The sequence below is a fragment of the Ranitomeya variabilis genome, chromosome 5 (assembly GCF_051348905.1).
Source record: "Ranitomeya variabilis isolate aRanVar5 chromosome 5, aRanVar5.hap1, whole genome shotgun sequence".
NCBI lineage: Eukaryota > Metazoa > Chordata > Amphibia > Anura > Dendrobatidae > Ranitomeya > Ranitomeya variabilis.
The window spans coordinates 618,991,401-619,017,454 of record NC_135236.1 but is presented as its reverse complement, the minus strand read 5'-3'; the positions used below and the strand labels follow the sequence as shown (position 1 = coordinate 619,017,454).

The 26,054-nt window shown below is 40.7% G+C and overlaps 1 protein-coding gene across 2 annotated transcripts in view; it reads left to right on the top strand.

Annotated features, from left to right (window-relative positions):
• The window catches only part of GABRG2 (gamma-aminobutyric acid type A receptor subunit gamma2), a 230,586-nt gene that overhangs the window by 188,980 nt on the left and 15,552 nt on the right, over positions 1–26,054 (top strand). For both annotated transcript variants that reach the window (XM_077266107.1, XM_077266106.1), the window contains exons 7-8: positions 15,469–15,621; positions 20,043–20,248. In XM_077266107.1, coding sequence (XP_077122222.1) covers positions 15,469–15,621; positions 20,043–20,248 — 359 coding nt within the window. The remainder of the gene's footprint in view (positions 1–15,468; positions 15,622–20,042; positions 20,249–26,054) is intronic.

The window sequence follows — 26,054 nt, the reverse complement described above, 5'->3', positions numbered from 1 at the left end:
ATTTTGTCTGGCATACCATGTAGGCGGAAGATGTGCTTTATGAACAACGCTGCCAAGGCCCATGCCGAAGGTAACCGTGGAAGCGGCACCAAATGCGCCATTTTGGAAAAATGATCAGTGATAACCCAAATGATGGTACAGCCCCGAGACTTGGGCAAACCCACCACAAAGTCCATCCCGACCATCTCCCAGGGCCTGTCTGCCATCGGCAATGGATAGAGTAACCCAGCTGGCCGTTGTCGAGGAGACTTATTTTTGGCGCAGGAGACACACACCTGAATATAATCCCTGACATCACGGACCATATGTGGCCACCAGTACGTCCTCGCCAACAGCTCAGATGTCCTTTTTGTCCCAAAATATCCACCCACCCTGGACGAATGAGCCCACGAGAGAACCTCCGGTCGCAAACTGGATGGTACAAAAGTCTTCTCGGAGGCACAGACTCTAGCGAAACTGGAGCTACAGTTCTCAGACTCTCCGTGGGGACAATAAGCTGAGGCTCCTCTTCCTCCTCCACAGATGACACAACGGAGCGAGAGAGAGCGTCGGCACGAATGTTCTTCTCCCCGAAAGAAAATGGAGGGTGAAATGGAACCGGGAGAAGAACAAGGACCATCTAGACTGGCGAGAATTTAACCGCTGGGCTGTCTGCAGGTACACCAAATTTTTATGGTCTGTGAAGCCTTGGAAAGGAAAACAAGCTCCCTCCAAGAGATGTCTAAACTCCGAGAAAGCCAACTTCATGGCCAGCAACTCCCTGTCCCTGATGGAATAATTCCTCTCTGCTGGTGAGAAGGTCTTAGAAAAGAAGAAGCAATGACGCTTCCTACCCTGAGCATCTTTTTGGAAGAGGACTGCTCCAGCACCAACAGATGAGGCATCCACCTCCATGATAAATGGTTTGTCTACATTGGGGCGATGTAGGATGGGAGCGCTAGCGAAGTGTGACTTTATGGAATTAAAGGCCTTGGAGACCTCCTCAGACCACAATTTGGGATTTGCTCCCTTCTTGGTAAGGGTAACCAAGGGAGAAACCAAAGTTGAGAAGTGTGGAATGAACTGTCGATAGTAGTTGATGAACCCCATAAAGCGCTGCACCTCTTTAAGAGAATGGGGTTCCTGCCAGTCCATCACAGCCTGTAGCTTGGCAGGATCCATAGCCAAACCCTGGGCAGAGATGATATAACCAAGAAATGGCAAGGACTCCTGCTCAAACACACACTTCTCCAACTTAGAGTAGAGGGAGTTTGCCCGTGAGAGGTCAAAGACTTTGCAAACATCTCTCTGATGGGAGTCAATATCTGGAGAGTAGATGAGAATATCATCCAGATAGACTACGACCGAGGTGGTGAGCATATCCCGGAAGATGTCGTTCACAAAGTCTTGGAAAACGGCTGGGGCATTACAGAGCCCAAAGGGCATCACCAGATACTCATAGTGCCCATCCCTGGTGTTAAAAGCCGTCTTCCATTCGTCCCCCTCACGGATGCGAATCAGGTTGTAAGCACCCCGCAGATCTAATTTTGTAAATAACCTTGCTCCCCGTAGCCTATCAAAAAGCTCAGATATCAGGGGTAATGGGTACTTGTTCTTAACGGTGATGGCGTTAAGACCCCTGTAATCTATACATGGACGCAGTTCTCCATTCTTCTTCTGAACAAAGAAGAACCCAGCCCCAGCAGGCGACACTGACTTCCTGATGAACCCTCTTGCCAGATTCTCTTGGATGTACTGAGACATAGCCTCCGTCTCCAGGAGAGATAACAGATAAACTTGACCCCGGGGAGGCTCAGCACCAGGCAAGAGGTCAATAGGACAGTCATAGGGGCAGTGAGGCGGAAGGGTCTCCGCCGCCTTTTTGGAGAACACGTCCGCATGAGACCAGTATTGCTTGGGGAGAGAGGATAGATCTGCGCGTACCTCTGTAGTAGCAACCTGAACGCACTCCCTTTGACACCTACCCTCACAAGACTCACCCCATCCCAAAATTCTGCCTGAGAGCCACTTGATATGTGGAGAGTGGTACCGTAACCAAGGTATTCCCAACAGGACCTCATCAATTCCCTCAGATATGACGAGCAGAGATATTGTCTCCTGATGGGATGGCGACATGGACAGAGAAAAAGGAATGGTCTGGTGAGTTATCTGTGAGGGCAGTGTCGACCCATTCACCACTCGTACCGTAACTGGTTGTGCTAGCATAACCAGGGGTATTGCATGACGTTGGGCGAAGGCGGAAGACATAAAATTGCCCTCCACCCCAGAGTTCATGCAGAGCTCTACTGAGTGGGAAGATGAGCCAATAATAATTGTCCCCTTAAAGGACAATTTTGAGGCAAACGTCGCCGTATCTAGTGTACCTCCACCGACTACCACTAGAGGCTGACGTCTCCTCGACCGCTGGGAACATCTGGTGGCAAGATGTCCAGACTGCTGGCAAACATGACAGACCTTGGGTGCCCAAGCGGTCTGGGACTTAGAAACCGCTCGAGACACCTCCCTGGACTCATGTGACTCAGGAAACTGGACCGGAGATTCCAGAGGTTTGGCGAAGGTGGGAGCCAGCCGAAACTTCTGCCTACAATGGGCTCGCTCTAACCTCCGCTCATTAAAACGGAGGTCAATATGGGTAGAGACAGCTATTAACTCCTCCAGTGTGGCTGAAATCTCCCTAGTGGCCAGAGCGTCCTTAACGTGATCAGCCAGCCTCCTCCAAAATATGGGGATAAGGGCTTTATCCGACCACTCCAGCTCTGAAGCTAAAGTTCGGAAACGGATGGCAAATTGGCTGACCAAGGACTCACCCTGAGTTAATGACAGCAGTTGGAGCGCCATATCATGGGTGACTTGAGGTCCTAGGAAGACCTGTTTCAGAGTGCTCAGAAGCAAGGGAGCACTCTGCACCACACGATCGTCATGCTCCCACAGCGGCGTAGCCCATTCCAACGCCCTGTCCGACAAGAGGGACACAATAAATCCCACCTTAGCCCGCTCTGTGGGAAAACGTGCAGCCAGTAGCTCAAGGTGAATAGAGCACTGACTCATGAATCCCCTACAAGATCTGCTTTCTCCAGAAAATTTTTCTGGCAGCGGGAGGCGCGAAAATGTTGGAACAGGGGTGGCAATGGACAAGATTGCTGCAGCCACGCTAGCAGCCTGTACAGCAACTGCGGAAATATCCACAGCTGAGGTTGAGCTCTCGAGAGCCGCCAACCTACCCTCCAGCTGCTGGATATACCACAAAGATTGCTGTAGGTCCACCATTTACTAGCCAGACCCTGGCGCTAGTATTATGTTAGGGCTAGCGGAACGCACCAAATGAATATATAGATTTTATTATGATAGATGCGTTCGCAGCCCGGGGTCCACCGTGCAGGAGCACCTGCTGCTAGCAAATAGCGGAACTAAATGGCGGTGTTACTTCACAGAGCAGTCGTGAACTCAAAGCACTGCGCCCTGTTAGACTCCACAGAGGCACAGGCTAACTGCCTAAACAAGAGCAGTCAGTGGTCATGCATGCACACGAAACTCCTCGCCGGAGGTGCCAGCATTCTAGGGGCTTATTTTGGCCAGGTCCCTGAATACCCAAGCATACAAACTCCTCGCCGGAGGTGCCAGCATTCTAAGGGCTTATTTCAGCCGGGTCCCTGAACACACTCATACAAGACCACACTGGCGCAAAGTACATAAATAAAGAGCAATACTAGCGCATGGCCGTGCAGCCATGCGAGCCTTAAATAGTTGCAGCACGTACAGGACCTTCCAGAAAGGACCAGTGAGAGGCTGCCACAGAGCGTGAGCACCTACAGGACCTTAGCTGCAGTGTCTGATCATGTGACCCTCGATCTCCACTGAGAGATCTTACTCTGGGCATGCTCAGAACGAGAAAAGCAGGACTTAGTCCCAGAAGCGTCTGCTCGCCGCTGCCCAGCACTGACTTCAATGGCAGAAGCAGGAAAAGCAGCAGTAGCTTTCTGTACAGAGTCAGACTGAGAGAGAAGCTGGGACCAACATCTCTGCTGAGCAGATTCTACTGCGGCAGGAAAAGAATGGGAGACCGCAGCGGAGATGGCCCAAGATTTCCCTTGTGCAGAGACGGGAACTCGAACCCTAACAGTGTGTTATGGCAAAAGAGATCTGCAATAGCTTTAAAAAAAAAAGTTTCAGGTTTAACAATTGTTTTATAAATCAAAATTAACCATCACAACAATACTGCTGGCTGTTGCAGCAAATTACTTACCTAATATAGTTTAAAATAACAACAATAGAGACATGAAAACATTATACACATAATTTATTTTTTGCATACCTGTTTGACTATTCCAATTTGAAAACCATACATTTTACAACTATATTGTGGGCTGTTTTCACTTGTAATAATGGTATAAATAGCTTGCCCCAAAGGGGTACATAGTTATGTACTCTATGTTAAATAGGGGTATCTAATTTAGTTACAGCATAACTTTTATTAATCTTCTAAAAAAGCATACAAGAAGGCTAATAGGAGAAAAATTTAAGGTGTATTAAATGAATACAATTGAGACAGTAGTAAGTTGGGGTACATATAGCTCGTTGCTATTATTTTCAGTCATTGGAATTGATAAACCCTATAGATAGCTAGCAAAAAGGACATGAAAGACTGAAAGAGAACTAAACCAAGACAGAAAAAAAAAAAACTAAACTAGCTGCAATAGATATAACTAAGTGTCTTCACAACAACAGTCTTCACAATTGAATCATCAGGATCTAGGGGTAGAGCAAAAAACTAATAAACAAATTGTGATTATTGGAATTCATATTTGTGTGACCATCTTGGCAAAGTTGCTTGGTGGGACAACAGAGCACAATAACTTACATACTAATATGCAAGTTGATTCAGTTAATATACATACATTTTTCATGCATTATCATACTGGTTAGCTTTCTTAGATGATTACTTACAGTTATGTTTTAACTGCTGTAAAGACCCTTATTTAATACACAATGAACCCCTATACTTTGAGCTGTTTCTGGATTGTGAGGCTGTGTTCCTACATCTTGGCATCTGTTGCTGTTTTGCATTTCTTCTTGGACAGAGAAATTAATTTGTTTTAACCAAACATTAGATTAATATTTACTAGAGTAAATTGAGACATTAAAAAGTGCGAGTCTATTTTGACACACCTGTTCACATTGTCAGTTTGGAGACACATACACAATATAATGGGCACACTGCTATTGCATTAGCCATCTTGGCCATCAAGTGAACCATGCCTTATATTTGTGGTTGATTCAATAGTTTTGATGGATTGTTAAGGTGTGTCTTATAACACATTTTGGTAAAAGTCTCAGCATTTTACTTCTGTTACAAATGTATATAAACCAAAATATGGCACAGGCAATTGACTTGGTAAAATGAGGAAAAAAAACCCATACCACATCAAAAAATGTTGAAGCTGCTAGCACCGCCAGCAGTTTTGGCAGCAACTGACCTAGAAGTAATAGTACAAAGTGCAGGTTACAATTTGCCTACTTGTACTCAGCCTCTGGCAAGCATATCAGTGGCTAGTAACAGACCTATCCATCAAAGTCATCGTCTGCCCACTCTCCCCAGTTCCGCAAGTTCACTGCCTTGGAGTAATTCTTGACTATGATCTCTCCTTCAAACCACACATCCAAGCTATTTTCACTTACAGCCGACTCCAACTCAAAAATATCTACCAGATCTGCACATTCCTCAACCAAGAATCTGCAAAAATACTAGTGTATGCCCTCATTATCTCCCTCCTCGACTACTGCAACCTCTATATTTGTGGTCTCCCCTCTAACTCTCATGCACCCCTCCAATATATTCTAAACTCTGATACCTGACTAATCCACCTATCCTCCCGCTATTCCCTAGCCTGTCCTCTCTGTCAATTCCTTCACTTGCTCCCCATTATCCAGAGACTCTAGTTCAACACTCTAACCTTGGCATGCAAAGCCATCCACAACCTGTCTCCTCCATACATCTGCGACCTAGTCTCCCACTACTTACTTGCATGCAACCTCCAATCCTCGCAAGATCTTCTTCTCTGCTCCCCTGTTATCTCCTCTTCCCACAATTGCATTCAAGATTTTTCCCGTGCATCCCCCTACTCTGGAACTCTCTACCCAACAAACTGTTTACATCAGCGTGGTCTGCATGCTACACAACTTTCAAGGTTACCTGACCACACTACCTGGCACCGACGGCATTGTCTTGCCTGGACTAGTGTTAGGATTCAAACCCAGCAGCTCTTGTGCACCAAGCGGCAACTCTTCCCTCTGAGGTATTCAGCTCACTGGTCAGTTCCTTGCTAACCCAGAAACTAGTACCTATGTTGTTTCTGATTGTATCCACCCTGAGTTCCTGATTGTCTCCACTCTGTAATTTCCTGATGGAACACCCTACTTAAACCTGTCATTGCACTTCCTTCCTAGTGAGAATATTGAACTCCCAGCCGTTAATAAAGCTGTCCTTTCACCTATTGTTTCATCCAAGAATATGCTACTGCAAAAATGTAAGAACCCCTGGCTATTCCTGACTACGCAACCTGCTGTCCTTTAATTATATTGCTTCTTCTGTGTATTGACCCCTGGCTATTCCTGACTAGGCTACCTGCTGGTCCTGCCCCTATTTGTTGCAATACCACTACACCAACCCAGGTCAGTCCATAACAGCTAGGGAGCAACTATGCTGGACGAGGGACCAGAAGCATCAGTGCTATTCACTGATGAATGTCATTTCACATTGAGCAGAAATGATGACCACCAACAATGTTGGAGATGTTAAGAAAAGCACTATGCATCATCCACTGTTGTCACCAGAAAAGCCTTTGTTGATGGTGGTGTTATAGTGTGGGCAGGAGTGTTTAGTCAATACAGAACTATGCTACACTTTCTGAATGCTACAATGACAAGCCCCTACTACTTGAATAACTTGAATTTTTTTGGTGATATGAAACATTTAAGTGTGACAAACATGCAAAAAAGAGGAAATCAGGGAGGGGCAAACACTTTCCCACAACTGTATTTTCCTCTTTTACATTTTCAAAATTACAGAAAGGAAAATTGGACGATGCATGTGGATTTTGATGTGTTTAGGATCATTATCCATTTTGTAGAAGCTATCCTCTTTTCAACTTCAGTTTTTTACAGATGGTGTTATGTTTGCATTAAGAATTTGTTGAAATTTCATTTAATCCATTCTTCCCTCTACCCGTCAAATGTTCTTCATACCATTGGTTGCAAGACAAATCCAACACATGATTGATCCACCCTCATGCTTAATGGTTGGTGAGATGTTTTTTCCTGAAATTCTGTGAAATTTTTTCTACACACTTGCCTTTGATCGTTGTGGCCAAACAGTTCTGTTTTAACCTTATTGGTACACACAGGACTTGTATCCAAAATGCATCAAGATTGTTTAGATGTTCTTTTGCATACTTCTAACACTAAATTTTATGGTAAGTGTGCAGGAAAAGTTTTCTTCTGATTACTCTTCCATGAGGGCCATATTTGTGCATGTGTCTCTGAACAGTAGAACACTGTACAACAACTCGAGAGACTGCTAAATCTTTCTGAAGGTGTTTTCCAGTCAAGCAGGGGGTGCTGACCCTACAAGCAGCTCTTGCTGAAATTTTTCTTGATCTTCCAGACCTTATCTTGACCTCTACTATTCATGTTAACTGCCATTTCTTAATTACATTTTGAACTGAGGAAAGGGCTAGTTGAAAAATGCTTTGCCATCTTCTTATAGCCTTCTCCTGCTTTGTGGACCTCCATCATTTTCATTGTCAAAGTGCTAGGCAGGTGCTTAGAGGCACAATGGCTGCTGTTTTTTGGCACAAGGTTAGTGGAAAATGGGCTTTTATAAAGCTGGGAAATTTTCATCACCTGGCCTTTCCAGACTAATTATGGTGTAAAACCTTGGTCAAAGGTATCTGAGCACACAATTCTCCAAGGTGTTCAAACTCTTGCATAGGCCCATTTTCCAAATTGTAATTTTTTTAAAAAATGTGTTTGCCTAAAATATAAAGGAAATGTGTCATCTTTAACTTTAGATCTTTTAGAGATCATTTCTTCTTCAGCTTGCTCAACTGTTTACAATAACAGTAATTTTGACCAGAGTTACCCAGACTTTTACATGCCACTGTATATGTATGAGTATCATTGTTTTGGCGGCTAGAGATGAATTACATATCCCTATAGGCAGTGGATAACAAAAAATAGACAATTAGGTTCTGTTTCGTCTATTTTTAAACAATTTTTAGTATTTTTGCACCAGCTACACTATTTTTCTTAAAGTGAATAGAGCTTAGCAGGGTAAGGTTTGAGAGGAGGATAGTGGTTCAGCGTGGCTTGAACATACTGTTATGATTTTCTCCACATGTGATATTGTATAATGTTTCTCTTTTCAAAACTGACAAAGTAATATTAATATTAATATAGAAAAAAGATACAAGAAAAAATGGCACCAACTAGTCAACTGTTGTGCGAATCACTGGTTAATATAAGGAATACCACTTAGATATGGGAATGATGGTGTATGTAAAATGGAACAAAGTATAATGAAAAAATGCAGAAAAATCAGCACTCACCATTCTTTAAAAGATATGATGTTCTTTATTTCATGTGGTGGGACAGTTCTTAGATAGTAGGGGGGGGGGGCAGGGAATTGAAGGTGCATCTGCTTTTAACAGCAGTGAGTAGCACTTCCACTGATTGCTACTATTAGCTTCTGAAACAGGAAAAATTGCTAGCTTTAATATGTATAACTGACCACATCAAAGGATATTGGCCCATCTCTATTGCATAGATATTAGCTAGTAAACTTTATATTATATAAATCCAAGAGCAAAATATACACACCACACCTGAAAAATGGAAGGGGTGTCAGGGTATGTATAATAAGGTTCAGTGCCAATAGAGTATGAACCAATGAGAAAAGGAGCACCAAGAGAACCAAGAGTAAAACATGATAACAGCTTTATTAAATACAAGATAATAAACAGAAAAAACACAGGACAGATGACAGGGAACACACCATGGAGGTGGCACCACAGGAAACAGCAGGCAAAACTAATTACAAAAGCATCACAATGAGCCTAACTAATGTGCACCCAAATATAGTAAGCATACATGTGTAACAATATGTTTGGACAAATGCCAGTAGTAAGGGGCACCAATAAAGAATGGCTTCAGAAAGATGCGACAGAGTGACAATGGAAAGAATATTACCTGCGGGACCGTGATGCCACCCACCCCAACGCCGCGTTTCGGCCTCGTGCCTTCTTCCGGGGGTATGGCATCATCAATAGGAGCCAGCGTTTTAAATATTATGAGGGCCAATCCAGAGCGCCGTTACAATGAGACCCAATATGATGGCGTCAGACCCAGTCTCTTGGGCTTGTCTGGGGTCTGACGCCGACGCCGCTCACGTGATTCCATGTGGGCGGTTCTTGGTGACGCGGTCCTCGGCCTTGCTTGACGCCCTCGGTGTCGCTCTGCCTTCTGGATGCAGCCGATTTGCGCATGCGCCATCATATTGGGTCTCATTGTAACGGCGCTCTGGATTGGCCCTCATAATATTTAAAACGCTGGCTCCTATTGATGATGCCATACCCCCGGAAGAAGGCACGAGGCCGAAACGCGGCGTTGGGGTGGGTGGCATCACGGTCCCGCAGGTAATATTCTTTCCATTGTCACTCTGTCGCATCTTTCTGAAGCCATTCTTTATTGGTGCCCCTTACTACTGGCATTTGTCCAAACATATTGTTACACATGTATGCTTACTATATTTGGGTGCACATTAGTTAGGCTCATTGTGATGCTTTTGTAATTAGTTTTGCCTGCTGTTTCCTGTGGTGCCACCTCCATGGTGTGTTCCCTGTCATCTGTCCTGTGTTTTTTCTGTTTATTATCTTGTATTTAATAAAGCTGTTATCATGTTTTACTCTTGGTTCTCTTGGTGCTCCTTTTCTCATTGGTTCATACTTTATATTATAATTTTCACTAAGACCAAGGGAGCGCTAAAAACGATTTGTGTCTGGGGAGTTGACTTTTTCCTCTGCATGACGTTGACCAATCATATGCAGGAGATGTCATGCTGGTGGAAAAAAAGACCGTGCCCTTAGAGAAGGTCAGAACTGGCTTTTTTGTGCAATGACACACAGCCCTGCTCTTTTTGATAATCTCACAGCCAACTTTTGCGGTGTTTACAATCAGCTGAGGCGAGAAGAGCAGAACTCATTGCTAATGCTCCTTACAGCTCTCCTCTCAGGATAGTAATTGCGAGGGTAAAGGGAGTAGAGCAGAGCTGTCAGCTCTGTGATAGGAGACCTGCAAGAGGTGTTTGTATTGACACACAGCTTTGCTTTACTACCCTCACCCACACTAACTGCTATGAGAGAAGAGATCCAAGAAGTCTTTATAATGAAACATAATTCTGCTCCCCTTTCCTTCCTATATGCACACTGACTGCTGTGGCATGACAGCTGCAGATGAAGGAACATGCCTTTGCATCCTGAAGAAGTAATTATAACTTCAAAATGTGTAGCATAAACTGCAAAATTATTTAATCTACCCAATCTGGATTTAGAGCTTCATACTTTTAAGAACATATATCCACAGGAATTCTTAATGTTATAAACTACAGATGAAGGGTACTTGTAAAGACACATAGCTCTGCTCTACTTCCCTTTCAGAGTATTTGCCAGGAAGATTAGGGAGGAGAGCAGGACTGTGTGTCATTACGAGTCTCATAGAAAAAGCGAAGTCTGATATTCTTTGGGATTATGTTACTTTTTTCCTGCATGACGCATTTTGATTATGATTGGTCAATGTCATGCACAGGGAAAAGTACCCATCTTCAGAGAAGAATCTTTGCTAATGCCCCCTTGGAATTAGCAAAAAAAAAGCATAACATTTTTATTTGCTAATATTTTTACAATAGGGATGAGAAATTAAAAACATAAAACCTATGTTTTATTCAACTGTGCAGCCTCAATTTTATGATGTGGCCAGTTTAACATTCTAAAACTGGTGAAAAGTCCAATTTGAATACAGCTGTCAATCACTTACAGTGACATATAAATAACACAATCCAGCCCCACCATTTTATTGGTAGAGCCATTAAATCCTTTCTCCTCGCAATACAATCACAAGGAGCTGATTGGTTGTTTTGGTAGTCGACGGCCAGAAGACCTTTTATGCCATTTATATTATTTCTTATGTGGCGTCCAGCCACTTGCTGAGCATCATAGGAGACTGTAATGTTTATTATATACAGCAATACTATAGTGTTACTATATATAGTACAAGTTCAAGTCATCTATGAGTAAAAATAAAAAGTTTATAATTAAAATACAAAAATATATTTTATTTATTCAGATTTATTTTCACCACCAATATAGTAAAAAAAATATTCATTTTTTATGTCAACATAATTACAGAATTTTGTTGCTAAGTCCTTTTAACTGTGCAATTAACAATGAAAAAATGTTACCAAAAGAACAATGTTAGATTTTTTTCCCAACCATTTTTCTATACTTAGATTTTTTTGGTAATTTTCTCATACTCTATACTTTAAAATTAATGGTGTCATTCAAATCTTCAACTCTTTCTACAAGAAACAAGCCCTCATATGACTAGGTGAGAGGAAAAATACAAGAAAAGTTATGAAAAATATTTAGAATTGAGAGTCCTCAGTGGTTGATACCTTTTAATGGCTAACTGAAAAGATGGTAACAAATTTCAAGCTTTCGAGAATGCTCCGGTCTCTTCATCAAGAATTGACTAATACAAAATCTCAAGAATCACATATTTATATACAACACAGCACAGAAATAATGCTATAGATAAGGCAAGTGACGTGAAGCAAAACTATCATTATGGGAGAGGGATAAACAGTTGTGGCCATAAATATTGGAACAGTTCATAGATAAGGAGTGTGAAAGTTTTATTGTCCTCTGATTAAGGTCTTGTTCTGTGTTGTGATGCCCCCACAAGGTCTGAGGAGCAAATTCCTTAATTGATGTAAAAGACATAAATCCATGTGACACATTCATTCCTGCAATGAGAGTGTCAAAGGTTGTCATGAGTTTATACTCCCAGACTCTTCTGTCTCTCTGAGATTTGAAGTTATCTTTTAATACAAGTAATTTCATGTTCATGGTGCTGTTATCAGGTATACAAAAATGTTTGGCCACAGGCAGATCCGTTCTTTTTTCTCTTATTGTGTGGCAATGAGAATTCATCCTTGCTCTAAGCTTTTGTCTCCCCTACATACAAACCCCCAGTTGGACATTTAGTACAAATAATTAAGTATACCACATTAGATGTGATGCAGCTTAAATTACCTGGGATCTTGTGAGTTGGGGATCTTTATCTTGCCCATGGTAATCATAAATGGACAGATTTTACATGTTTTTGGTTGCTGGGAAAGGTTCCTGCAGCTGATAGAGAGGACAGGGAGCTTCTGACAATGATGCTTCTTAGATTTGGGGGCTTCCTAAACCACAGTAGTGGGGGGTCTGGATATATGGATTGTAATTGAAATTTCCATGCAGCTCATCTTAGCACTTCCAGATTTGGGTTGTAGATGACTACTAGAGGCACCTGGTTGTTTTCTTCTTTAGCTTTATAATATAGGAGATGATTCCTTGCTATTCTGGTGGCTCTTGTAATTTGGTTCTTGAATGGTAGCCCTGATTCAAAAAGGTCTTTCTGAGGCAACCAAGGTGTTTGTCTCTATTCATGGGGTTGGAACATATCCGATTGAATCTGATGGCTTGGCTGTAGACAATAGAGTTTTTTATGTGTTTTGGATGGAAACTGTCCCATTTAAGGTTTGTTGGATGGTTGATTGGCTTCTGATAAAGAGATGTCTCTATTTCATTGTTCTGCAGCTTAATGATGGTGTCCAAAAAGTTAATATCAGCACAGGAGTAGTTGAGTGTTAAATTGATGGTGGGATGAAATTGATTAATCTGTTCATGGAATGTCTTTAGCTGTGGCTCAGACTCCATCCAGATGATGAAAATATCATCAATGTAATGGTAATAGGCCAAAGGCCTGATGGGACATGAGGACAAAAATTCACTTTCAAGCTTGGCCATGAAAAGATTTGCATACTGGAAATGGACAGCATGTGGCTTAAATATGAGTGTCAGGGCAAAGGGTCGGAATACTTATGACCATGTGATATTTCAGTTTTTCTTTTTTAATAAATTTGCAAAAGTTCTACATTTCTGTTTTTCTTCAGTCAAGATGGGGTGCAGACTGTACATTATTGTGAAAAAAATGAACTTTTTTGAATTTACCAAATGGCTGCAATGAAATAAAAAGTGAAAAATTTAAAGGGGTCTGAATATTTTCCGTACTCACTGTATATCTTGTTGTCGAATTCAAAGTAATTGTGGGTGACAATTAATTTTGTAAGTTTCACCACAGAGTCAGCATCAGTCCCTGTGTTTTCTATGAAGACTTTGCAGGCATTTAATCCATCCTGGTGTGGGATATTAGAGTACAAAGATTCCACATCTATGGTGGCCAGGATGGTTCCTTCTGGTAGAGGACCTATTGATGTTAGTTTATTCAGTAGGTCAGTTGTGTCCTGAATGATGCTGGGTGTATACTTTACCAGTGGTTTAAGAATACCCTCTACCCATCCAGATACCTGCTCAGTAAGGGTGCCCACACATGAGATAATTGGTCTTCCTGGATTTCTAGATTTGTGGATTTTGGGAAGCATGTAGAATGTCCCTATTTTTGGACTCTCTGATATCAGGTCATCGGCTCTTATGGGTTTGTAAGGCAGACAAGATACAAACTTGTTTAGTTCCTTGTAATAATCCTGTGTAGGATCCGACTCCAATTTTTTGCAGTAGTGTGTGTCCATAAGTTGTCTGTTTGCTTCCTTCATGTAGTCTGACGTATTCATCATGACTATTGCACGACCCTGGTCAGCAGGTTTAATGATGATTTCTTTGTTGGTTTTCTATGGTGTTTTGAAAAAAGAGAGAATAAAAGGAAAAATGCAGAAAATTTACAGCATCCCTAAAGCGTTAACATTGAATTTAATTTGGTTAGTGTAATTATTACATATCACCATGTAGCTTCATCCTAAAATAAAATTTGTGATATAGATGTGTCTCAAAATTCTGTACACAGACCACAATTGGTCTACTATCTAGTTCTGTGTATTATGTAATTATGATTGTGTGCATGAGCATTAACCTTATATGTCAAAAAGAAAGAAGACAATAGAAATCGCTTTTCCATTTCAGTTTTACCTTGAATTTGTGAGAGAAAAATTCATTGTAGAAAAGTTCTAGTGAGAAGAGATAAGATAGGACTATGCATAAAAATAGTGAGAGAACGTGTTAGATGATGGAAAGAGACCCCAGTAGCCAGTTTGATGTAGAAGTCTTTCTTCGAGTCTCCATAATCATAGGCACCGTAACTATTACAATGTTGATTCCAGAAGTTAAAACATTTTGTAGGATTTATTTTCTCTACTCATTTACTGAATGAAGACATTAAATGTTTTATATGCATCTCATCCACATAGGACGTCTGTGGAGTGCTTGCTGGGTGAAGTGAAGGAGATATCTAGTAGTAGAAATACCATTATGGTTCAATAGAGCCAATGATACGCAATAATTAATTGTTAACATTTCTTAGATAAGATGTCCATGACTAAATTGTATTTACCCCTCCATATGTCCAAGTCCAGCACTGAACAGTAGAAACATTGGATGGCAAACATATTGGAAATATTGTATGCATGTGTTCCAAATGACAGCCTAAGGAATAATAATTTAACATACTGGAGTAGGACTATTTAAAAGGAACCTGTCACCAGGCTCTTCTTGGACTGGTGCCTCCCTTCTTCCTGCAATGCCGTCCTCCTGTTTGCTTCGTGTGGACCTTTCCTTAGCACTGCACTGCTGTGCAGGTGCACTTCTCTGCTCTGTTGAGGGAAGAGCAAAGTAATACAGTGTGCAGGTGCCAGGAAGGTCAAAGAGCCCCGGTGCATGCGCACTGCAGTACTTTGCTCTGCCCTCGACAGGGCAGAGACATATGCCTGCGCAGGAGCGCTGTGCCGAGGAGACTGTGTGGATGATGAAGGGAAGCATCATCCACATGAAGCAAACAGGAGGACGGGGATCGTAAGAAGATGGGAGGCACCGGACCAAGACCAACGACGCCCATCCGACCAGACCACCCCACAGGTGAGTACAATGAAAGTTATTTTTCTTCTCTTACTGGTCAGGTTGGGGGCATTATATACAGCATTACAGAATGTTGTATATCAGCCCTGAAAGGTGATGGCCGTATCTCTTATCGGCCAAACCTGGTGACAGGTTCACTTTAAGTGCTGAATTTGAAGCTACATCTGAGTTTATTCTTGTGTCATTGTGTTTGCATTATTCTATTTTTATTATTTTTTTTCTTTTACAGGAGACTACGTGGTAATGACAGTTTACTTTGATCTAGCCAGAAGAATGGGTTATTTCACAATACAAACTTACATACCTTGCACCCTTATTGTTGTGCTGTCGTGGGTGTCTTTCTGGATTAACAAAGATGCCGTTCCAGCAAGGACGTCTCTAGGTAAGTGACTATTTGCTTTCAATTTGTTAACTAAACTTGAAATGTATTAGTTTTGTTTAAAGATATTACGTGAAAATATGGTATATAAAAAATGTGTGGTTTCTCCAAATGTTGCAACCATAATAAATTATTTAGGATTGATCTGATCTATTGTGTGGGACTGGCATATGCAAAGATGGACAGGAATTCTCTGAATAACCTGGTACTAAAGATGAGAAAATCAAATTGTAAGGCCTTGGTTCACTAGACACATTAATATTCCGTGGAGCTCTTAAACTGAACCTCACAGATGATACGTGCTGCCCAATCAGTTGTTAGCATGTATTAGGCCTTGGCTGTGTGATCCCAGTCAGGTATGCTTGACTTTGAAATGCTATGGTGTTACAGAGAAAAATATACTTTAAAAGCCCCTGGGGGACATTCTGTAGACCGCACTGTAGAATAGTCAAACAGGCGGGCCCTGGTGGTTTATCTCCATTCGCTGCCCTAGATTGAAAGGTTTCTCCCTAAACAAGCATGTAGGCAGATACCTGTCACTCCAGGGCAATGGGTGAGGAGAAGCTGCCAGGTATTCGCACGAGAAGCAATGTAATGAAGCTGAAAAGGAGAAGACACAGATTAGATATTATAAAACTTTTTGCCAGTGAGGGTGGACAATGATTGTAACAGGCTGCCATGAGAGGTGGTGAGTTCTCCTTCAATGGAAGTCTTGTTGGAAATATTTCAGAAGAATCTCACACATGTAAAGAGTTATTTATGGTGGGACAGTGATTAGAAGGATTTTTATTTATTGTGTGGGACCAGAATCTATAGTGATAAAGATGAAGTTTCCCATAAATCCCAAGACTAGAGATGAACAAACCGATTTGCTGGGTTCTCGTCCAGAGACCACATCAGTATTATGTGGCTACCAGATAGGAGCCAGGCGAAATGCCTCTTGTCTGCCATCATGCCCTGTGTCTCTCCTGATTATATTAGACCTGGCGCAACTTTGCCATTGTGGCATGTTTCATGCAAGACTTTAGTCTAGGCCTTCAAAACAGAAGAAGTAAATCAATTTAATCATGTCTACCAAGGATATTTAGAAATATTCTTTTATGAATGCTTATACTATTTTATTTATGGGTTCACAAATCTGTTAATGATTCATTAAATAAGAATCCCTCAGCTTCAGAATTGCCGGAGTTGTTGGAAAAATGGCCACAAACTCAAACACTAGAGGAGTTGTCTGCGGTCAGACCACCCTGTAACAAACATCTGTAGCCTACCAGAGGTTGTACTGATGTTTCTGTATGGAGTGCTCTATTGATCTCTTCGCTAGCAGTTTATGAGAGTTAATTGGTAGTTGTACGGAACATACATAGAGATTTTTGCATCTCCTTATGAACAGTTGCAATTTTTAGCATTCGGTAGCAAGCATATGGCATCTGACAGAGCTTGACATCACTCTTTTTTAGATGGTGGCACATGAAGTGCGTACCGAAGAATATTTTTACAAACCTATACATTGTACAGAAGCAGCTGTAAGATAAATTCTTACTGCTATAGGACTGTAAAGCTGCAATGCTTGTATGGTACCTTCATACATTAGCATTAGGCAAAGAACTAATGACAATTTATACAATAATTAAATGTAATTGACTTACATTACTTAATAGCAAAAAGTTTAACCCCTTCCCTGGTAGTAAAACTGGCATTTGGTAAAAAGTGGAAAGCACAAAATCCCAATTCATAAAATTATAAAAAAAAGTGTGTGTGTGTGTGTCTCTGTATGTGTGGCTTTGTGAATGTGTGTATGTCTGTGTGTGTGCATGTGTGTGTCAGGGTGTGTGAATGTGTGTGTGTGTGAAAGTGTAAGTGTGTGTGTGTGAGAGAGTGTATGTGTTTGAGGGTGTCTGTGTGTGTGTATATGTACGCATGAGTGTATGCATGAATGTGTGTGTGAGAGAGAATCTGTGTCTGTGTGTGCATGTGTGTGAGCGTGTGTGTATGTGTTTATGAAAGTGTATGTGTGTGTGCAAGTGTACGTGTGCGTTTGTGTGTATGGGTGTCTGTGTATATGTGCATATATGTACGTATTAGTGTATGCATGTATGTGTGTGTGAGAGAGAGAGATTCTGTGTCTGTGTGTGTGCATGTGTGTGAGCGTGTCTGTATGTGTGTGTGAAAGTGTATGTGTGTGTGAGTGTGTGTGTGTATGTGTGTGTGTGTATATGTACGTATGAGTGTATGCATGTATGTGTGTGAGAGAGAGAATCTGTGTCTGTGTGTGTGTGTGCGCATGTGTGAGTGTCTGTGTATATGTGTGCGTGGGTGTCTGTGTGTGTATGTATGTATGTGTATATGTGCCTATGTGTGTATGCATGTATGTGTGCGAGAGAATCTGTTTGTGTGTGTGTGCATGTGTGTGAGTGTCGTGTATATGTGTGCGTGGGTGTCTGTGTGTGTATATGTATGTATGTATGTGTATATGTGCCTATGTGTGTATGCATGTATGTGTGTGAGAGAGAGAATCTCTGTGTGTGTGTGTGTGTGTGCGCATGTGTGAGTGTCTGTGTATATGTGTGTGGGTGTCTGTGTGTGTATGTATGTATGTGTATATTTGCGTATGTGTGTATGCACGTATATATGTGTGTATGTCTATCAAAAATAGTTGTTTTTTGTACATATATTTTTAAAACAGTTTTAGTTGTTCACTTCTTTTTTTGCTAATTTCAGATCTAAAATAGCAGATTGGTGCATGCTGCAGTTTTTTTTTTACACACAAACCATCTGTCTATGTGTAAAATCGTTCATGTGACATTGACTTGTATTGGTAGTTGTGCTGTCCCTATGCAACTCCCTAATACACTTATCTGAGTGAACCCTAAAGTGGATCTGTCACAAGTTTTCATAATACAAACTGCACATAATAAATAGCTCTCTCCCTCCAGAAGTGGCTGGTGTACTTCCTTTGATATTCCATGTCAGATTGGTGCCATAATCCATAGATCAATGTAAGCATTTCCTGAGCCCATGTGGAGCAGACTCATGAAATGCTCATTTTATATTAATGCAGATTTATAACATTATTTTTATACTGATTTTTTAAACTAACTGCACCATCCTCTTCTTGTCTAAGATATCAATTTAAAAATAACAGCATCTCATTTTGTGAAATCTAGTGATAGATCTTCTTTAAAGTTTTAGAATTGTAAGGTTAACTGAGCAATGGTAAAGTGGTTGCAGAGTGTAAAAAAAAAAAAAAATCTTATTTTGACTCTCCGTAGTGAAAACACAGTATTAGCAATCACAGTACTGGCATCTAATTAGTCAACTTTAGCTACATCCAAGTGGGTGTCATCAGATAACAACTCATACAGGGAGAAGAAGTACAGGAGACAAATTGATTGCAAATATCAAGAAAAATGAAAATGGCATCTGCAGAATGGGAGGAATGAAACTAATCAAAAGCACGTGTGAAAAAGACTTGGGTATACTAATAGATCACAGACTGCACATGAGTCAACAGTGCAATGCAGCAGCAAAAAAGACAAACACAGCTCTTGGATGTATTAAGAGAAGCATAGTCTAGGTCACGTGAAGTCATTATTGCCCTCTACTCCTCCTTGGTCAGGCCTCATCTGGAATACTGTGTGCTGTTCTGGGCACCACATTATAAAAAAGATTTTGAAAAACTGGAGCAAGTTCAGAGAAGAGCTACCAGGATGGTGAGCGGACTGCAAAGTATTTCCTATGAGGAGCAGTTAGAGGATTTGGGAATGTTTGGCTTGTAAAAAAGAAGGCTAAGAGGAGACTTAATAGCTGTCTACAAATATCTGAAGGGATGTCCTTGTGTAGAAGGATCATCATCATTCTCATTTGCACATGGAAACTCAAGAAGCACTGGAATGAAAACAAACAGGAGAAGATACAGATTAGATATTCGGAAAACTTTTTGACAGTGAGGGTGATCAATGAGTGGAACAGGCTGCCAGGAGAGGTTGTGAGTTCTCCTTCAATGGAAGTCTTCAAACAGAGGCTGAATAGACATCTGTCTGAGATGTTTTAGTGAATCTTGCATTGAGCAGAGGGTTGGACACGATGACACAAGGTCTCTTCCAACTCCAACATTCTATGATTCTATGATCTCAGCAAATATGAGACCAAATAAAAAATACGTTTTTTTTCCTCTCCACAGCCACTATAACATCATGTCCAGCTCAACATAAACAATATGGCGAATGTTCATCTCTAATGCATAGGCTCTGGTCTGTTTTATAACCTACTGTGTTACGCAGAGGATCTTATGAAAATCTAGTTTGTGATACGTATCATTCACAGGGTGATAAACAGTGTACTGCTATAATATTAGGTATTTTGCTGTTAAATATGAAAGATCTTGGTTTCTGTTGTACTGAAACGTAATTGCTTTTCTCTAGGTATCACAACCGTCCTGACAATGACCACTCTTAGTACTATCGCTCGGAAATCTTTGCCTAAAGTGTCCTATGTGACAGCAATGGACCTTTTTGTCTCTGTCTGCTTCATTTTTGTATTTTCTGCCTTGGTGGAATATGGAACACTTCATTATTTTGTCAGTAACAGAAAGCCAAGTAAGGACAAAGAGAAAAAGAAAAAGAATCCAGTGAGTATGGTGAAAATACAAATTATTTCTTACCGTAAGACCCCAAAATATCTTTTGGCTGGTATTAATATATTCAGTTTAATGTTTAACATATTTCATTATATTATCAGTGGAAACAGTTATGTTCATGTTGCATCAAATGTATATTCTGCTGCCTCCTCTCCCCACTTAGACGCTGATACAGAAAGAGTGCAGATACAAAGCCCTTTCATTTCTGTCTAGCATTCATGTGTTTGTTAGTCTGGGGGCGTTTAAAACATTAAACATTTTAATATGTCCTAATATGCAAGTGATATAAATATGAACACATTATAGTAATGCTTTAAGATATTTGTATTTCAATTAAATGTTGTATTAAAGAATCTAAATCTCTAAAATGTCCAAAATAATTAAATCGTTTCGTAAGATTCTGCTATGATCACTTTTTTAGACATTATAGGTAGTGCCAAACCATTCAATCTTTCTGACATGTCTCAATGGAGAAGCATCATTAGTGTAATTTCTTAAAGAACCCCTCCAGATTTTTTTTATATCAGCGCATGAGTGGTGCTACCAACGCAAGATCTCTGCACCTAATGTTATACTCGCCACTTGCCGTCTTCCGCTCTTCTCAGTGCTGCTGTGGACCTATGTGACCATATTGTGACCTAAACTTATGACTGTCTGGAAGTTAGACGTGACAGACATAAGATCTCAATGCAAGTCTATCAGAGCCAGAATAAGGCTCTCAAACACCTGCATTGAAAAGTGACATCTGGCTCACTCCAGAAAACAATCCGACAGGTCACAAACTTCTGGAGATCAACTGGAGCAGATCTAATAAAAGCTGAATACGGTGGTTGATAAGTATGATAGTTGGGGCAAGGAACTTGCAAAAGAGGCATAACTGTAGCTCTTCAATAAAACGCTGGGGTGGGGCTTTTAAAAATTGGTGGAAACATTTTTGCACACAAAGTGTTGAGCCTGCTACCCTACTAATGGCACAAGAATTATGTATTTTAATGGTGGTTGTTGATTGAAGTTGATTGCATCTACCATGTTAAATATAATGTTGGACTGTTCAAAATATAAGGTAATACAGATTTCTGTTTCCACACATGACCAGAGTTCAAGGGTCTCATAAGATAGATATCTCTATTTGCAACACCAAGTACCTTCAGAATATGTAACATCCATGTGAATAATCCTCTGCTGCTACTTCTATATGAACAACAGGCATCCAACCATAGTATAAAACAGTAAAAATTGATTTTATTTAACGCCAATGTGTTTTTATCACAAAATTAGATAAAATGGCCTATATTGTAATTGAAAAATATGGTTGTGTGCACAATTAGTCAATAAAGGTGACTCTTTTAGTTGGGGTCCCTGGCACTGCTGAAGTAATCGTTTTTGCATTCTGACAATGTGGCTCTTTTAGTTCTTGTTCCTGGCACTGCTGAAATAGTGCCTGATCGTGACCTGTTTTTCTATGTGGATCTACTTATGACATTGTGAGAAGAACCTGAATGTGGCCTGTTTTTTATGCATCGTCTGGCGACTTAACTGAAGTGGATATCAAGATCTTCTCACCATATATTGGCCTGTGATATATTGATACTGTATAAAATGTTGTCAGGAGTCCGCCCATATGAATACATGAAGATATATAATGCTAATATGGCTCCATTTTGGGGTGGACTGAATGCTGACAGAACATATCCATGTACAATATTGTCAGTTTCGATGATGGGCGGTTTTATATGACCGTCTTGAGTAAGGTCTGGCTCTGCATATATGTATATCTATTGCTATAGGTTCTGTTTTGTTAATTAGATGAAATATCCTGTAAAATTAATGGTCACCGAGCGGAGTATTTGTATTTATATTTTGTCTATATGTTATGTTTTAGATTTGTTTACTTATGCTGTGGTTATGGGTATGTGTATTTTATTTACATCTATTATCGGACGTTTCCTTGTATGCCCATATACCTGCCCCCTTCCAAGATGGCCACGGCTGCTTCCTCGCGCATGCGCATGTGTGCGTTCCCTGTTTGTGGTTCCTGCAGTGCCTTGTGGGGCGGATCACATGGGGCCCGTGTGTTTCCGGCCCTGCAGGCTGTGCGGACCGGAAGTGGAGGGATGCATGGATGCGTGTGTGCGATTTCCGCTGTTTCCGGACCATAAGGTATTTAATCCATGTTTTTTGTCTTTGGGCATTCCCCCTGAGGAAGGCAAATCGCCGAAACGCGCGTCGGGGTGGACGCGAGCGCTGTGCGTAGGTGCCGGGATTGATTGTTATGGTGGGTACTTCCTCCCTTACACTATATATGTATATAAATTACCGGTACCGCTTTATATGATCAGCAATACTAGGAGTTTCTATTGTGGACTGTCACTTATATTATCTGTGATGTATATCTGTTACGCACCTCACTCGGGTCCTTTTGGGATATGCGTGTGCGGGTTTGTATAGGGGAGGTCTCCTGCCATGCTGTATACTTATCTGTTTTTAATCTTCAATAAAGTTTTTCTATATTTGTAATTACTGGACGTTTTGGAGCTGCGTTTTTGGTGCTGTGTGTTTGCTTTACATAATTGCAGTTGTCTCTCTATAGTTCAGGTCTGTCTCAATTTGTATACTATATATAATCACATGGATATGATTAAAGAGACAGACCATGTACTCAGTTGAATTATTTGAAATAATCATTTTTGCAATTTGTTGCTCATACCGTGAAATCTCCAGGAAGGCAGGTCTTTCCCCCCAATCCAGATTCCTTAAAGCCGTCAATCATGGCCTCTGTGCGCCTCCTCTTCAGTGAGTAGCGTCCCCGGCGCTTGCGCTGTAAGTTCGAAAGGCAGTGCAACTGCGCATGCCTGAAAAAAAAAACAACAGTGCAGGCGCCGGGGACGCTAGTGAAGGAAAAAGAGGCGGCGCTGGCGCGCAGATGCCATGATTGAAGGCTGTGAGGTATCTGGATTTGGGGGGAAAGACATGCCCCCCTGGCAATTTCATGGTATGAGCAACAAATTGCAAAAACAATTATTTCAGCAGTGCCAGGAACAAGAACTAAAAGAGCCACCTTGTCAGAATGCAGCATTAGTGCTGCACAAGGTGGCTCTTTTAGTTACAAACACCTGGGGGGGTGACAGGTTCCCTTTAAGCAATTAATTCAGTACTTGCCAAAATGCCCTGGATAAAGCTTTAAGGGCGAAACCCTGGGTCAGAAGGATACATAAGGAGGGCTGTTTTATGGATTTTAAATGATCTCAAAGTGCTGTTTTATTTACCTAGTTGAGTAAAATAAATTAGTGTTAATACATCATTTATACTATGGTTAAATGTCTGTTTGTCGTATAGAAGTAGCCCCAGTGGATTATTCCCCTGAATGTTCCATATTGTGGAGGAAGGGACTCCACTTCATGGTGGTTTAAATGCAGACATCTATCTTATAAAACTCATGAAGTGACTTTAAGAACACCTGACTTAGGTGTTGTATGGATACCAAAATATGTATTACCTTATGTTATTTAGTGGTCCAACCTTATACAGGAGGGTGCAGAAGTAGGCGTACAGTTAAGAAATGTGTATGGTTTTCTTGAGTGTACTTAATCTTTGATAACTCCCCATAAGAAAAAGTCCATCTAATAAGGCTGACGACCTCTGTGACGATTCAACGAGGCCTCCTTTACATACCCACTTATAATAATTAAAAAAATAACATGAATAGACATTATATGCCTACTTATGCACCCCCTGTACCTGTTACAACTTTTCCTTGAGAACTTTTTTGCCTCAATGAAGTGCACCTGCTCCATGTATCTATATATTTTGTGAGTATATTTTAGCGCTATTTATATTGCATTGTTTATCCTCTGTACTCTTCATTCATTTTTTTTTGCTGCAAACTATATTTGTTATTTCCGTGTTGTCTCATCAGCTATTATACAATTAATTTTATGTTTCTAATTATTTTGCATGAAGAATCCATATAACGGAAATAAGTTTTATTTTTTTGAAATACAACAGTTTTAAAAATATGGCAATAGGTAGACATTTTCTTTAAAAAAATATACTAAATATTCTAAATTTGCTTCTGTAATTGGTATACCATGCTTCATATGTGTGAAGACATGTTTTGTCATAATGCTAAAAAATCAAGAGCCAGTTTCTATTGATGCTGCAAAATGTGCAATTCTTTGTGTTCTCACAGCCCTTGAGCTAAATTGACTAAAATTTTCAGGCAAATGTTATATTGTATGGAGGTTCCTAGTTTACAATTGGTTTGGTGCTATACATTGCCTACAATAGAGAAAAATTGCACTTCGCATCGTAAGTTCTTGTCAAAGGGCATTCAAACGTCAGTATTTTCTTAAAGACTTAATTCACGCTTTGAGTATTTGGCCAGCATTTTCCAACAGTATTTGTAAAGGAGTGGAACAATCCAAGAAAAAGTATTAGGGCACTGTCAGATGGCCGTATAAATTGGGCGCAGATTGGAACACAGTGCACGGACTGGCCGGCAGCTCTCCCGACCCGAGTTTGACAGCTTCATGTATTTCTATGCAGCTGCCAAACTCAGGTCGAGAGAGACGCCGGTCTATCCATGCACTGCGTTTCATTCTCTGTCTTATTTATACAACCATCTGACTGCGCCCTAATGGAAACACATCACCACTTCTTCATTTTTCACCCACTCCTGGTTTTGGCTTACAATACAGATGTAAATAAACTCACCAAATACTGAACTTGTGAACATGGCCTTACATAAAAAGTAGCACTGATGTCATCAGTGTTTGGCCAGTACGTCATCAATGTGTCATCAGTATATTTCACTTATGGAAAAATAAAGAAATTATAATTTACAAATTACAAATTGCAAATTACAATGACAAAATTCTCCTATTCTTTGCAATGATAAACACGTACAGGAAACGGATGCCATCCATGTGCTGTCTGTGTTTTACCCTGACCCATAGACTTGTGATGTCACATTTCATCCATGCTCACCAAAAAAATGAACATCTCCATGAGTCTTGCAGATACATGGCCAGTTAAGAAGCACAAATATGTGATCAGCCCCATAGACTATAATAGCTATATGTTGTATCTATGAAAACCACTGATAGAACACGTACAAGCAACACCAATGTCTGAATGAGGCCTAATAATGCATTAAGTGTTTGTATGATAACTCGTTCCTGCCCATGTAAGTTATCCAATAAATGAGCAAAACATTCATTGCATGATCAGATCGTTTATGCTGGCAAATAATCATCGTAATTGACAGCACATTGCCTGGTGTAAACAGGTGATGTGCTGCTGATAACATGATGCTGTATGGGCACAGAACGGGCATACTAATGATCAGGTTATCCCAATCATTGACCATTGGCCTGTTTAAACAATCTCCAGATGCCTAGAATTTAGTAAATTTTCTCTCGTTTAGTGGCCTGAAAGCAGCATGTGTAAATGGACCATTAGGGAGCTGCAAGGGAAGAGTATTGCCATGGGTCTGGTAGATGTTAACGAGAAACTGTACAGGTGCTTATGTATGCATTTAGGATCTACTGTATATCTAATCATATGTAAAAAATGCTTCTCCGAAGAGTGAGAGCTTACAAAAATCAAAATAATATTTCAAACGATGACTAGAGAAAAAAAGGAGATGAATACTAACAATCTTTTTTGCCCCCTCCTCTATCCTCGGCATAATTCCGGTAAAGACCTGGTTAAATGTTCTCCACCATTTGCCGAATAACATCCATTTCAAATGTCACTCTTTTAAAAAAAAATAAAGAAACATCTTATTTGCCATAAA